The 13,959-nt window shown below is 35.6% G+C and overlaps 1 protein-coding gene across 1 annotated transcript; it reads right to left on the bottom strand.

Moving 5' to 3' along the window:
• Window positions 1-1,899: 1,899 nt before the first annotated feature.
• On the bottom strand, window positions 1,900-4,653 carry LOC129234421 (uncharacterized). Its single transcript, XM_054868422.1, has one exon. The coding sequence runs from the start codon at window positions 4,651-4,653 to the stop codon at window positions 1,900-1,902; it is 2,754 nt and encodes a 917-aa protein (XP_054724397.1).
• Between the last annotated feature and the right edge of the window lie 9,306 nt (window positions 4,654-13,959).

The following is a 13,959-nucleotide window of genomic DNA, read 5'->3' as shown; positions in this document are numbered from 1 at the left end:
GGGGGGAAAACATCAGTAAAAAATCTACGTAATTTGTTACTCAGAAAGGAGAGAGATGTTAAAAGTAATCTAAAAGTTCAAATAAAATTTTTATCAAAATATAAAATGAATCTGAAATGAAAAAACACATTAACACGTAAAATTGCTGGTATTATCAAGAAAACTTTAAAAGGGAGCACTGCAACTTACCTAGTTTGGGTAAACTTAATTTTCTTTTGTATACAATTTTGTTCAAGATATGTTTCCTATAAGTATGACGTAGATAAAAACTGCATGTTAAAACAGAAAAGAATCGGAATTCAATTACTGATTCACCAGGAACGCACCTCACTCTGGCTGTCTTTCGTACAACATGCGTCTACGAAATCCACGAAAATCCAAAAAGAAAAGAGAAAGAAATAAAGAAAACCACGCCAATGAGACTGTGGGATACGGCGGAAGTGGCAATAGATGCTTGTTTTTACTTTGCCAATGGCAATTTGTTGGACCAAGGAGAGGGAGCTGAATTTCAAGGTCACAGGACTCAGCTGGTTTGAAAGTCGAAAAGGACATTTCCCCGTTTCGGACGGAGTAGGTGACACAGCAAAAAGCAGACGAAAATTGGGAACCTGCAGTTGTTGCACGAGGTTCTCGTGTTCTGAATTGACTCAAGCGCTGAGAAAATTGCCGATTACTGGTGTCCGAAAAACTCGAATCGGACTTCGAATCAGTACACTCGTAACACATATCGCACAAATACATTTATTCACAGGACACAGCACATAACAAGAAAATATTTACACAAGACATAATTTCATGACAACTTTGCCTAACTAATGCTCAAAACTCGAAAATAAAACTCAATAACTCACTATTTCATTTTATAAAATCTCTCAAGTGTTTCTCGCTTCTCAATACTCAAAATACGCCATCCAAACTAACATTTTTCAACTCTAATCCCCAAAACTCTTATCGCACGCACATTCTAAAGATATTTTGTTGCCAGCTCTCAGAAAACAAAAACTAAATAAAAACAATTTCAACTACGCATTTCACTAGTAAAATACAATAAAATTATTATAACGAGGAATCTCTTAACATTCTCCCACCTTGCAATATGAAATTTACCAATTTGTATTGCAACACAAAACTGAAGAAATATTAATTAGGTCAAAAAAATTATAACAGTTCAAATTAAACAGAATTTTACATCTTTAAACGTTCAGGTACTCTAATCTTTCTCCCATGTCTGGTTTCTTTCAAAAGGGGTCGAGTGTTGTTAGATGTTTCTTCTCCCACAAACACGTCTGAAGGTATCCCAGGCTCTTTTCTCGTTCCTGAGAAAAAGGTTGTTTCTGCAGAGGTCTCTTTGACCAGCGAAGGTAATTTCAAAGAACTAACTTCAGTCGCAGATAGTTCTAAGGGATATAGCCTTTGAAATGGCCGCAGTCTCTCTCCTTGTTGTGTCTTTACTCTGGCTACTCTGGAATGGCCATCTGCTCCAGGATAGATTTTCATTACTACTCCAAGAGGCCAGTCATTACGCTTGGATCCGTCACTCCATTTTAAAAACAATATCACCAACTTCTAATTAGTTAACTTTCCTATAGCCTTGGTTAATTAGAAGTGCAAAATATTCATTTCTAAATCTTTGTCGTAAGTCTTCTCTTAATTTCTGTAGATATTTGGACCTTCTTGTCAACAAGGTTCTGTCTACCACATCTAGATCAGCATTTTCAATCTTGGTGCAGTTGTCACTTACCAGAAACATAGCCGGAGTTAAGGGCATCAGTTGATCTGGTGAACTTGATATGTATGTCAACGGTCTCGAGTTGATGATTGCTTCACAGTCGCATAATATTGTTGAAAGCTCCTCGTAGTTAACAGAAGATTTACCTAGCATTCTTCTTAAAAGGCCTTTCAGCATCCTAACCCCATGCGCTCCCACCAACCACCCCACCAGGCAGCGGTTGGTGGAATGAACTTCCAAGAAATCTGTCTTGTGGTGGAATAAGAGCTTATTTTATTCCAGTCGAGCGTCTTTAGCACATTGTTCGTTCCAACAAAACTCATGCCGTTGTCGGTGTAGAGAACAGCAATTCTTCCTCTTCGAGCTACGAATCGTCTTAATGCTAAGATGAATGACTCTGTTGACATTGACTTAACTAGCTCAAAATGTACAGCTCGGTAAACCGCACATGTAAATAAAATGACCCAGGCCTTTTCTCCTGATCGCAAATACAAAGGCCCGGCATAATCAGCTCCGGAAACTTCAAAAACACCTGCATGGGTGACTCTGTCTCTTGGTAATGGGGCGAATGGCACTTCCAGAGGTTTAGCTGTATGACGTTTACATATAACACAGTTAGAAATCACTTGCTTAGCTAACTTCCTGACGCCTAATATCCAATATTTTTCTCTTAATCTCACTAATAAAGTAGACAGTCCTGCGTGGAAAGATTTTTTATGTTCTTCAGTCACCATTTTCAATACCGCTTTATGTTTTGAAGGTAACAGAATAGGATTCTTAAACTCTTCTGTTTCCTCGCAATCAAACAATCTTGTTTGTAATCGCAGTAATCCATACTTATCTTTGAATGTTTGCAGCTTCTTCAAACGATTATCTTCATGAAATTGCTCTGACTGTATTTGCCTAATAAGTGCAATTTCAGCTCTGTTGTACTCATCAGTTGTCAACTCTCCTACTCTCTTACTCTGACTGGAAATATTGTGATAAAATCTATAGATCCATCCAATTGTTCTGACTGTCATCGTATAACTTGAAAATCGGTCACTTACAATGTTATCTGTACATTGCGCTTTGACCATAGATGATACCACGTCTCTCTTTCTTTCACTTAGAATTTCTTCTTCATCAGCACAACATTCGTCTTTAGGCCATTCTTCCGATGGGAAATACAACCATTGCGGACCTTCCCACCATTTTGATGAAAGAAGTTGGCGAGCAGAGCAACCTCTACTCGGAAGATCTGCTGGATTTAGTGACCCTGGTACGAACCGCCATGCATTCAAAGGAGTCAAGGATCTAATTTCCTGCACTCGGTTTTGTACAAACACTCCCCACGGCCCTTCTCTTCTCAACCATGAAAGAACTGTAGTAGAATCAGTCCAAAACACAATTTTCTCTTTTTTGAATTCTTTCAGAACTTCTACAGAAAGACGTGCTAAAATTGTGGCTCCAAGAAGCTCTAATCTTGCTATAGTCGTCTCTTTCTTTTCACAAGGTGCAATCCGAGATTTGGCTCTTAGCAGATGAACAGCTACTGAATCATTCAAACAAATTTTTATAAAAACAACAGCTGAATAGGCAGACTTACTAGCGTCGCAGAAAAAATGTAAACTATAAATTACGTTTTCGCATTGCAACCATCTAGTTATCTTCAATTCTTTCAAAGTCTCCAAATTTTTCAACCATTTCAAGAATTCTTCTTCAGTATTTGTATCTACTTCTTGATCCCATGTTAATTTGCATTCCCATAACCTCTGCAGCAAAAGTTTTGGCAGTAAAGTAACCGGACAGGCTATGCCTAAAGGATCAAACGTTTTATGTGCAGCAGATAAAATTGACCTCTTAGATATTTTCATCGAAGAGGTATCAGTATCATGTGATAACTTTAAACTGAGGGTATCATTTCCACGGTCCCACATCATTCCTAGCACATTCGTGGGTTCTGAAACTTGACAGCGGGAATCCGAGTACTCCCACCCTCGTAATTCAAATTTTCTTTCCATTAATATTTCTGTAGCCGCTTGCATAAATTTATGCAACTGAACTTCATCCTTTACGCTAACAAGACAATTGTCCACATAAAAACTGTTAGCAAGTTCTTCTACAGTTTCAACGGGATATTTCGATGACTCAACTCGTGCTTCTTCTAGTGCTGATTCTAAATGATACTGAACCACAGATCCGAGTAAAAAAGGGCTACACGAAGCACTGAATATTACACGACAGTGCCTGAAATACTTTAGCTCAGACTTATCGTTGTACCAGAGGAATCTCAGATAATTTTTCTCCCTTTCAGATACACGGATTTGCAGAAACGCTTTACATATATCAGCAGTAACCCCTATTTTATACATACGAAAGCGTGTTAATATTGATGGAATGAATTCAATAAGGTTCATACCCTTTTCAAGGCAGTCATTTAGACTTGGTGAAGATCTCGAATTAGCGGAAGCATCGAATACTGGCCTAATGCGAGTCGTCCTATTTTCTTTGACAACAGGCCGATGTGGTAAATAATGCGATGGTTCCTGAATTTCATTATAAGGAACCTCTTCAATTATTCCCTCCTTTTCCCATTCTTTGAAGACCAGGTCATAATCCTCATACAGATTTTTCGCTTTTAAGTTCTTTACTGTGTTGTTCAGTCTCTTCAAAGCCAATTCAAAGTTTTCAGGCAGAGGGGAATGTTCACTCAACCAAGGCAAATCAACGATAAACCTTCCTTCATCGTCTATTCTAACAGTTCTCAAAAAATTTTCTTTAGCTGCTGCATGCAGTTCATCTTGCGTTTTCTTCTCAGATGGATCCAGTATACCGATCGTTTCCAGTGACCACAAGTTTGATATACAAGTATCATTACAAATCATACTCGTTACAAGTAATGCAGTGCTTTCTCGAGATTCTAAACTAGAGTTCTTCCCCATTAGTGTCCACCCTAGTTTAGTTTCAATTGCGGCAAGGCCACTAGGAAGTAATTTATAACCACCTGTCATCAGTTTTCCCACAACGTCTGCTCCTATCAAAATTTCAATAGGGGCTCTACTATCATCCTCAATATGAATATTTAAGTCACAGAGTTCTTTTATACAGAGTTCATTTGTAGGTGGCTTTGTTTCACATACGACTGGTTGACTCAAAACGTCAAAATTGCAGTTATAATTACCGTTAGCACTAGTTAAATACAATTTAAAAACTTCATGTTTACACACACCAGAATTTTTTCCTCCGAAAAGTGCATGTTTGAGACACTCTGAACCCAGGACTTCGTACTTCATCTCCTTTGCCGTATCCTTTAGAATGTATGACCTCTGGGATGCAGAATCAAAAATTGCTCTCGCTTTACGGCTCTTTCCGTTTCCTCTTATGATTACTATTAGGGTTTGCAACATCACTTTTGCTGACATTGAAATGTTTGCGAGAACTGAATCTTCCTTTGAAGTTTCTTCTAATGCAACAACCCTTTCAGAAGACGAAGGTAAATGTGATTCGCCACTTTTGCACAGCAAAATATGATGTCTTCTTCCACAATTAGCACATCCAGCTTTCACATTGCATTGACGAACTTGATGTCCTGTTTTGAGACATAGAAAACAGCAGTGAGATTTTCCAACTAGTAATTCTCTCTCTTTAAGCGATATTTTCCTTGCTTTTATGCAATCATTCGAATCATGGTGATTGCCGCAAAAAATACACAGTTTCTGTTCCCGCGATGCAGTAAAAAGGTCAGCTGCTGTTGCTACTTGAGCTCTATTCCCAAACTTTAATTTATTACCATTTTTCTTTTTAATGTGTAATTTACTGTTCTCTCGAGAAGTAGATTTCACTTTAGGGCAATCGAATGACTGAGAAGCTAAAATTATTCTTTCTTCAGCCTCTACCTCATCTTGTAGGAAATCCAAAATTGATCTCAAGTCGTTCTTTTCTTCAATTACTTTAAGTTTAAGTAATTTATATCCATCACTTAACCAAGCTTCTTCTGCATCAAATTCATTGCAAGCTTTCGTAAATAATCTCCTGTACTGTGTCCTGTTTTTCTTAAGTTCATCCATTTTTTTTCTCTCGCAGCACGAAAATTAAATTTATTTTATTCAAACAGACGAAAGAGTCCTGTCACGGACGCCAGATGTCCGAAAAACTCTAATCGGACTTCGAATCAGTACACTCGTAACACATATCGCACAAATACATTTATTCACAGGACACAGCACATAACAAGAAAATATTTACACAAGACATAATTTCATGACAACTTTGCCTAACTAATGCTCAAAACTCGAAAATAAAACTCAATAACTCACTATTTCATTTTATAAAACCTCTCAAGTGTTTCTCGCTTCTCAATACTCAAAATACGCCATCCAAACTAACATTTTTCAACTCTAATCCCCAAAACTCTTATCGCACGCACATTCTAAAGATATTTTGTTGCCAGCTCTCAGAAAACAAAAACTAAATAAAAACAATTTCAATTACGCATTTCACTAGTAAAATACAATAAAATTATTATAACGAGGAATCTCTTAACAACTGGGAATATTTAAATATTTAAGGGGAGAGAATGCTGCGTTTTATAAAATCATTATCTTTCGGAAAATTTTTGTTGATGAGAGATGCAACAACTGAGAAAAAAGGAGAGGGATCTTTCGGGAAGGGGGGGGGGTCCGTACCCCATGGACCCACCCCTTGGCTACGTCCTTGGATGCATCAAACGTTATTTTATAAATAATTTATCGTTATAACTAGCTTTTAGTCTAGTAATGTTTTGTGTGACATTTACTATATATTAACCTGTATTCAATATTTATAATATAGTGTCATAATATAACTGATTATGAGCCTTCTCAATGTCTCATAGTACCTCATTCCAAATCGCTATGTGCTCCCACGCGGGGTACCTCATTTTCCTAATTGCTGTCCCCTCCCCCCTAGCCATATTTCGGTCCAGGGACGTAACTAGAGGGGGGCAGACGGGGCTTGTGCCCCGGGCGCCAGATTTTAGGGGCGCTAAACTGACAAAGTAAATGCCCAAATTAATTTTTGTAAAAAAAAAAGAAAAAGAAAGAAATTATTAGAAGTCCAAAAGAGAAAAAAACTCAGTGCGAGCGCAGGCAAAAAGCTTGCATGGTTTAATGTGGATAAAGAGTGGTAAAGATAAACCGAAAGAGAGCGAGGAGGGCGCAGTAAAGAGCATGAAAGTATTTCTTAGAGTGACTAGTACTTGTTATATCTTATTTAAAGAACCTGCCTCTCGAAGAAGGAATATAGAAACAAAGCTATGGGAAGTACAAAACAGCGGAAATGCTCATATGTCATTTTTCTACAATTAAACGTCATAAAGCTGCCAACATGATGACTTCCTCTCATTTACAATGACGAGAGCTTGTCTACCCCACTGGTCTGAGGGAAAATCGTTACACTGTTCCATTGGTCTAGTTTAATTTACAATTTTTCTCATTCTTGGTGAAAAATCTCGCACTATAGTAATAGAGATTCGATTTAAAGTGTGAGAGACTACCCATTCTTCTTTAGAAAATACTACGGTATTTAGAGATAAATTCAGCTAAAATGAGAAATTTTAGACTTAGTTTCGACATATTTTTGCCACCCACACAATATTTTAAATATGCTTAAATCATCTACTTCAATTAATGTGTTAGAAATCAACTATTTTTTACGCCTCTCTTAATTTTGCTTTGGTACTTTTGATGCATATTTATATTTACAGTAGAAACTCATTTATCTGGCTCCCGTTTATCCAGACCTCCGGCTTATCCGGATCAAATTTGTAGAGTTAAAAAATATATTCACTGAAAGGATAATTCTAAATTATTTGAAATAAGAACGAAACTATAAATGTGCCAAATTTTCGCTTATTTTGATTAAATACACAACTGCTATATATAAGTCGTGCAATAAATTATAGTCATCTTATAAACAACGTTACGTATTTGGAGTATCAGTCTGACACCACTGCAGCTGAACTATTAATGACCAAGTATTTGCGAGTAACAATTCTATGTAATTTTGCTGAAAAGATTGTTTTTCGCGGCTAATAAAAGATAAGTCTTCTTATTCGAATTATGTAATTACTGCTTATTATCCGTACTATCCGGATTTATGTTTATTCAAATTGCCTTCGGTCCAAGTTAGTTCAGATAAATAAGGTTGTACTGTAAGTGGAAATAACTTGAAAAGAAACTCACTGAAAACATGTAATGTTAATATGTTTAAGATTTGTGTTTTTTAAAAAAGGTTAGTAGAAAGAGTTCTGATATCAAGCACATTAGGTATGTTTTTCTAAAAAATGTTTTTCAGATGTATACTAAATGCCACAGGTGGGGAGCGTGCATCCTTTATAAAAAAAAAAAAGCTCTTTTAATAATTAATATTTAACTATACAGATTACGACAATTTAAAATGTGTTGAATATAAAATTTTCAAGATAATGTTTAAATAAGACAATCTGTTCGATTCGAGCTATTGAAGTTGTCGGATTAAAGTCTATGTACTAAGTATTAGCAATATTCAATTAATTTCACGTGAGAAACAAAAACAAATAGCCCACTAAATTTTTCATCGGAGTTGAAATTATTTCACACGTTATTCGGACATATTGTTGAATACTGTTATTTTTCTTACAAATTTCTTCATAGCAGTATAATATAAATACTTAAAAATAAATAATTGAAAACATTTCTGTTTTATTGTTTTCATTTGAAGAGGTAATTTTAAATTCGCATCTCGATACATTAAAAAAAATAATAATAACGTCAAAGAAATTGTGAAAAGATGCCTGTGGCGGGCCTGCGTCTAAAAGACCTCAGAGCACCTACAGCCTTAAAATTTTGTACAAAATTCCTTTAGCCCCAAGAATTTTAACCTGGGGTTGTTTACTTGAAATTTCTAATTAGGTTTTTTTTTGTAATTATTTTTTAAGCTAAAATTTCACATAAATTGCCTTTAAAGGGATGAAAGATTTCTCAAGATCCTCTCTCTTTTTCTGCATCAAATAAAGCTTGTAACAATTTTATCAATAAATTAGAACAGCAGGTATAAGGGTTTCTATTTAAGCAAAAGGACCTATGCTCAGTCCGGAGCTAAACAGCAAAATGTCCCAGACAGCACAGATCTTCCAATATTCGTTGTTATATCGTTGAACTGGTGCAAAACTCATGACATATCACAAACGGATATCGACGCGATGTAGATTTCCTCACGTAGTTGGGCTTTTCCAAATATGGTTGACAAAAGTACGAAATTGGCACAAGTTTCAAAAGAAATCCAAAATATGTTTGAAAGTTTACATTTATAGTATATAGCGTATCTCTAATTTTTGTAATCATTTTGACGAGTTTTTACATGTCTGAAAACTGTTTAATCTGCTCATGCGCAACAATTTCAGTTTAGAAAAATGACTATTTACTGACTGTTTCCACGTGGTCAGTTGTCGGGTTGTGTATTGTTGCGAGCGTGAGTGTGTAAATGAATTAGCGATTTCTTGTATTAACGTGAAGTAAGTAATTGCTTGCTTTTTAAGTTTTTTTAAATTATGTTTTCTAAATTCAAGAAACAATGTTCTGATCGTCAAGAACGACGTAGAGATAGCTTTGAATTAAAAATTCTCATATTATTATTATTATTATTATTATTATTATTATTATTATTATTATTATGTTTTTTTGTTCAGATTATTGCTGGAATAAAATTTGTGAATTGTGCATACAAAAGAAATGGTTTATTGTCTACTTAAATATGAACACAAAATAGGTTATCAATGATTCATAGATTACTGGCATGTTTCTTGGAAGTCTTAAATCTTTAAAATTTACTTTTTAAAACGCTAAAAATAGTTAAAATTAGCCATTTTTTCTTAAATTATTTAAATAAAATGTACATATTTACTTATATTTGAAATTAATTTAAAAATGATTTCATTTTTCTTGTCTTTCTTAATTATTTTATTGAGTTATATTCCAAATTTGAATTTTATTCAAATGATTTTTTAAAAAATCTTAAGTATATTACTGTTTTAAAAAATTTAGGGGAAAAAAAGTTTTTAAAACTTTCAAAAAGTGTGCAAACAGTCGATAAATTATTGGTAATTAATTTACCAAGATGCAATTTATGTAGATATTTCGTGACACAAACACATGAGAAAATCGTTGATAAATCCTCTGAAACAGGTTGTTAGTTCATCTAATATTAGTAGATAAATCCATTTAACCTCTAAAATCCGTTGAAAACTCCTCCAGAGCACAATATAACCAACATAGAAATATCGTTGATATTTTGTAAGCATCCAAAAAACGTTGATAATTGCTCCCAAAAATGTTGAAAGTCATATCATATCTACAGCGATTTCACGTAAAATCGCTGTGCTGGGCGGACATTTTGCTATTTTATCAACCAGTTCTCTACGAATTTTAGAGGATTTCGGTACATGTGATCACGTTGATGTTACATTACTTCTACGATTTTGGGACGATTTGTGCTGTTTGGGGTATTACTACAGACCGCACGAACTTAAAAGCAGTTTTTCAAACGTACAAAACAGCCGTTTGGCAATGCTCAGGAGCCCCTCAAGCACCAGCACCTATAGCTGTGCAAGCTGGTTCAAGTTAGTTCGGAACGAGGGAAAATGCTCTTCCAAGCGATTTTTTTTCTTCTTCAAATATCATCTCATTTATGCATATTTCTATCAAATTATTTTTATATTTTCGGGTAGGAGTGGGATTGTGTTCAAAAAATTAGCTCTTCACTTAAACTCTATTTTCTATGGGAAGGAAAGGAGAATTTTCACTTTGTTCGAAACGGAACTCGTAACGTGTTTTTCAATCTGATTCTTTCTGACAGACGATTTAAATCTTCACGAATCAAATAAGGTTGCGAAGCAATCTTCGGGGGTTGATATGCGTCAGCGAGCAGGGGACAGAGCCACCTGATAAAAAAAATAATGCAACAAGTTGTTAATTACTCCTTTGTGGAAATACAAAGAAGTTTTCCTTGAAAAACTTCGTATGTAAAATAATAAATAAAATATTTAATTATTTTTACCCACTATCGAAATTTTAAAAAAAAAAAAAGCAATCCAGTGATAAAACTGCATAAAAACTTATAACTACGTAAAAGTCGCATTTATAGGCTTATCAACACATGCGGCCTCCTTATCACTGCCTAATTTAAATTTATATTTTTAAAATAATATTTTTTTGATATTTATTTTTTATGGGGGGTGGGGGGGCGCCGAAACGAGGTCTTGCCCCTGCTCGAAAAAGACCTAGTTACGTCCCTGAGAGACCCAAACCAGGGAAAAAACGGTATGACTATAAGCACTTAGTGTTAGTGCTGGGAAGGTTTCTGGACATTTTAGAAAAAATTTCGATGAATAGTTCTTTTTTTTTTAATCGAAATTTACGTTTTGGACCCAAAAATGGATCTTTCTACCAGTGCCGGACTAGGCTCATAAGTCGCTAACCTTGGCTCTCAAAGGGCGCAAAAAAAAAAAAAAAATAATAATAATAATTAAAAATAAAAAAAAATAAAGACACAAAGGCGCACAAGATCAAAGGGCCAAATAAAAATTAAAAAAAGTCGCACAAGTTTGAGGGAGTAAAAAAAAAACATGCGCACAGGTTCGAGGGGAGGGTACAAAGAAAAGAAAACGAAGGCGCACACGTTCGAGGGCACAAATGAAATAAAATGAAAGAAAAAAGGTTCCAGGGCGGGAAAAAAAAGGAAAAAAACAAAGGCGCTCCGGGTTAAGAGTGAAAAAAAAAAAAAAAAAAAAAAAAAAAAAAAAGGAGGGGCTCAGGATTAAGAGCGAAAAAAAAAAGTTCGAAAGAGCAAGGAAAAAAAAAAGCTCAGGATCAAGGGCGCAAGGCACAATTGAAATAAAATGGGGGGGGGGAGTTCGAGAGCGCAAAAAAGGGAGGGGAAAAACGAGGGCGCGTAAGGTTTTTAGTCCCGTCACGGAAAACACGTGGAGGCGCAATCACGTTAGTTAAGGCAGTGACTGCTGGCAGGGGCGGACTGGCCTGCGGGCCGATGCGCCCTTGAACGTCCTTTGTGTGCATTCGTGTTTTTTTCTTTTTTTGACTCCCTCAAACCTGTACGACTTCATTTACTTTATTTATTTATTTTTGGCGCCCTTGAACGTGGGTGCCTTCTTTTTTTTCACGCCCTCAAACCTGTGCGCTCTTCGTTTATTTTTGCACCTTTCACTTTAAAAACCTTTGGCGCCCTTGAACCTCAGTTCTCTCGTGCCCTTTTATTTTTTTTTTTTTTTTTTTTGGTATTTAAGGTTGACGCCCCCCTTGGAGGACCCCAGTCCGCCTTGCCTGCTTGTCGATCTTTGTGATTTATAATCCTCTCCAACGAGTTTGTCCTCTCTCTTCTCGTCTTTCTATGTCAGCGCCAGTGATAATGGTCCACATGCATGTTTGTATCCAGTATTCCGTGCTCGTGCCTCAACGAGAAAAAATTCCTGAGACAAATTAGAACTGAAGAGTAAAAAAACGAAAAAAAAAAAATTATTTTGAATTTTGTCATCTTGAACTCAAATTATGTTTTTCGCAATCACGAGTGTGTGTGTGTGGGGGGGGGGGTATGTGTATGTGTGTAGGCATGTGTGTTTGTATCTGTGAGCAGTCATGAGTGTGTGGGTAGTTGTTTGTATGAGTGTTTGTGTGCGTGGGGGCGGGGTATGTGTATGTGTGTGTAAGCATATGTGTTTGTGTCTGTCGTGTGCAGGCATGAATGTGTGGGCAGTTGTGTGTATGTGTAGGTGTCTGTATGCATGCGGGTGTGTTTGTGTATTTGTGTGTTTGTGTGTGCGTGTGTGTTGGTGCGTGTATGTATGCGTGTGTGTGTAGGATATGGACGCAACCTGGAGCAGAGCCATAGAAGAGGAAGGGCTAGGTCTTAGCGCCTCGAAAGTAGGAACGGAGGGGGGAAAGTGCCAGTGACGTCACTAGGTACACTCGATCTGGGACATTTGTGTTGTGCGTGCGTGCGTAATTCCTCACTCTTTTCCCCCGTTTTTATGTTATTTCTTGAGGGTTAAGCTTCAAAAAGGAATGAAATACAAGGGTAAATGCTTTGAGTCCCATCGACAAGTTAATAAGCGATACGAAAAAACAGTAAACCTGATTAAAATCTACAATACAAATTTTTAGTTTCTCTTGTGTAGTTTTGGATATTCTTTAGCCAATATTCCTGATTTAAAGGGGTAGAAAGCGGAAATTTCGCACAATAAAATTGAGCTTATAAAGAAATGAAAATAATTTACTGTGCTTGTCAAGTTTCCTCTCGTGTGTACATAATTTTGTCAGTTTAGGCTTTAAATAATATTAATAACATTGTTATTTCAATCTTGTCCTCAAATAAAATGAAAGAGATAAGATTGATATAAGGAATAATTAAAACATATTTGAATTTCGCGATACCATTTGAATCTAAATACCTGCCGATATTGTTTTAGAGAAAAATTATTTTTTACGAAGTAACTATAACTCTGAACAAGACTCTTAACAAACGTTGTTTTTGAAAACTGAAGTAGAACCCTCATTAACCTGGACTAATATAGGATCCAGGTCATCTAGATTGTTTAAAACGACTTAAACAAAACAACCTTTAAATTCAATCAATGTACATAAGTAAAATACTTGAACACAGTAAAAGTTGTATTTTGAATTCAAGAGAATGAAATATAAAGCCTGCATTAAAGAAAATTAAAAAAATAAAAATACAGGCCTTACAAGAATACATTATTGTACTAACGCGTTCTTCATTTATACCGTATGTACATTTAAATGGTTTTCCCCCAGATTAATGGGTGTTTACTGAAATTATTAATCAACATTTTATTCACTTCAATTTATAAATAACGTATTGAAATTTAGCAACGTAAACCAAGTTTAAAGTTTCAATGATTATCGCCAAATTTATAAAGCTAACTTATTTGTAGACTGAAAAATTTCTTCATGTCTGAATTCTACAAAACATTACGTTACAGTAATTAATTGAAATCTTTCGGAATATTCTACAAAGTTTTCTTCTGTGATAAAGTCCATTTAAAAAAAAAAATGTCGGCGTACCTTTTTGTAATCAGAAAGTTTTTCGTTCAAATATCGGATTCTTCCAAATGTTCTTACGCGAGAAAAAAGTTCAACAGCTTTTTTATATAGGTCAGGAAATTAGTCTTCCAATACAGAAGAACAATTACCGTACTT

This window comes from Uloborus diversus, chromosome 1 (assembly GCF_026930045.1).
Source record: "Uloborus diversus isolate 005 chromosome 1, Udiv.v.3.1, whole genome shotgun sequence".
Classification (NCBI taxonomy): Eukaryota; Metazoa; Arthropoda; class Arachnida; order Araneae; family Uloboridae; genus Uloborus; species Uloborus diversus.
The sequence above is the reverse complement of the archived record's forward strand: the minus strand, read 5'-3'. Positions and strand labels throughout refer to the sequence as shown.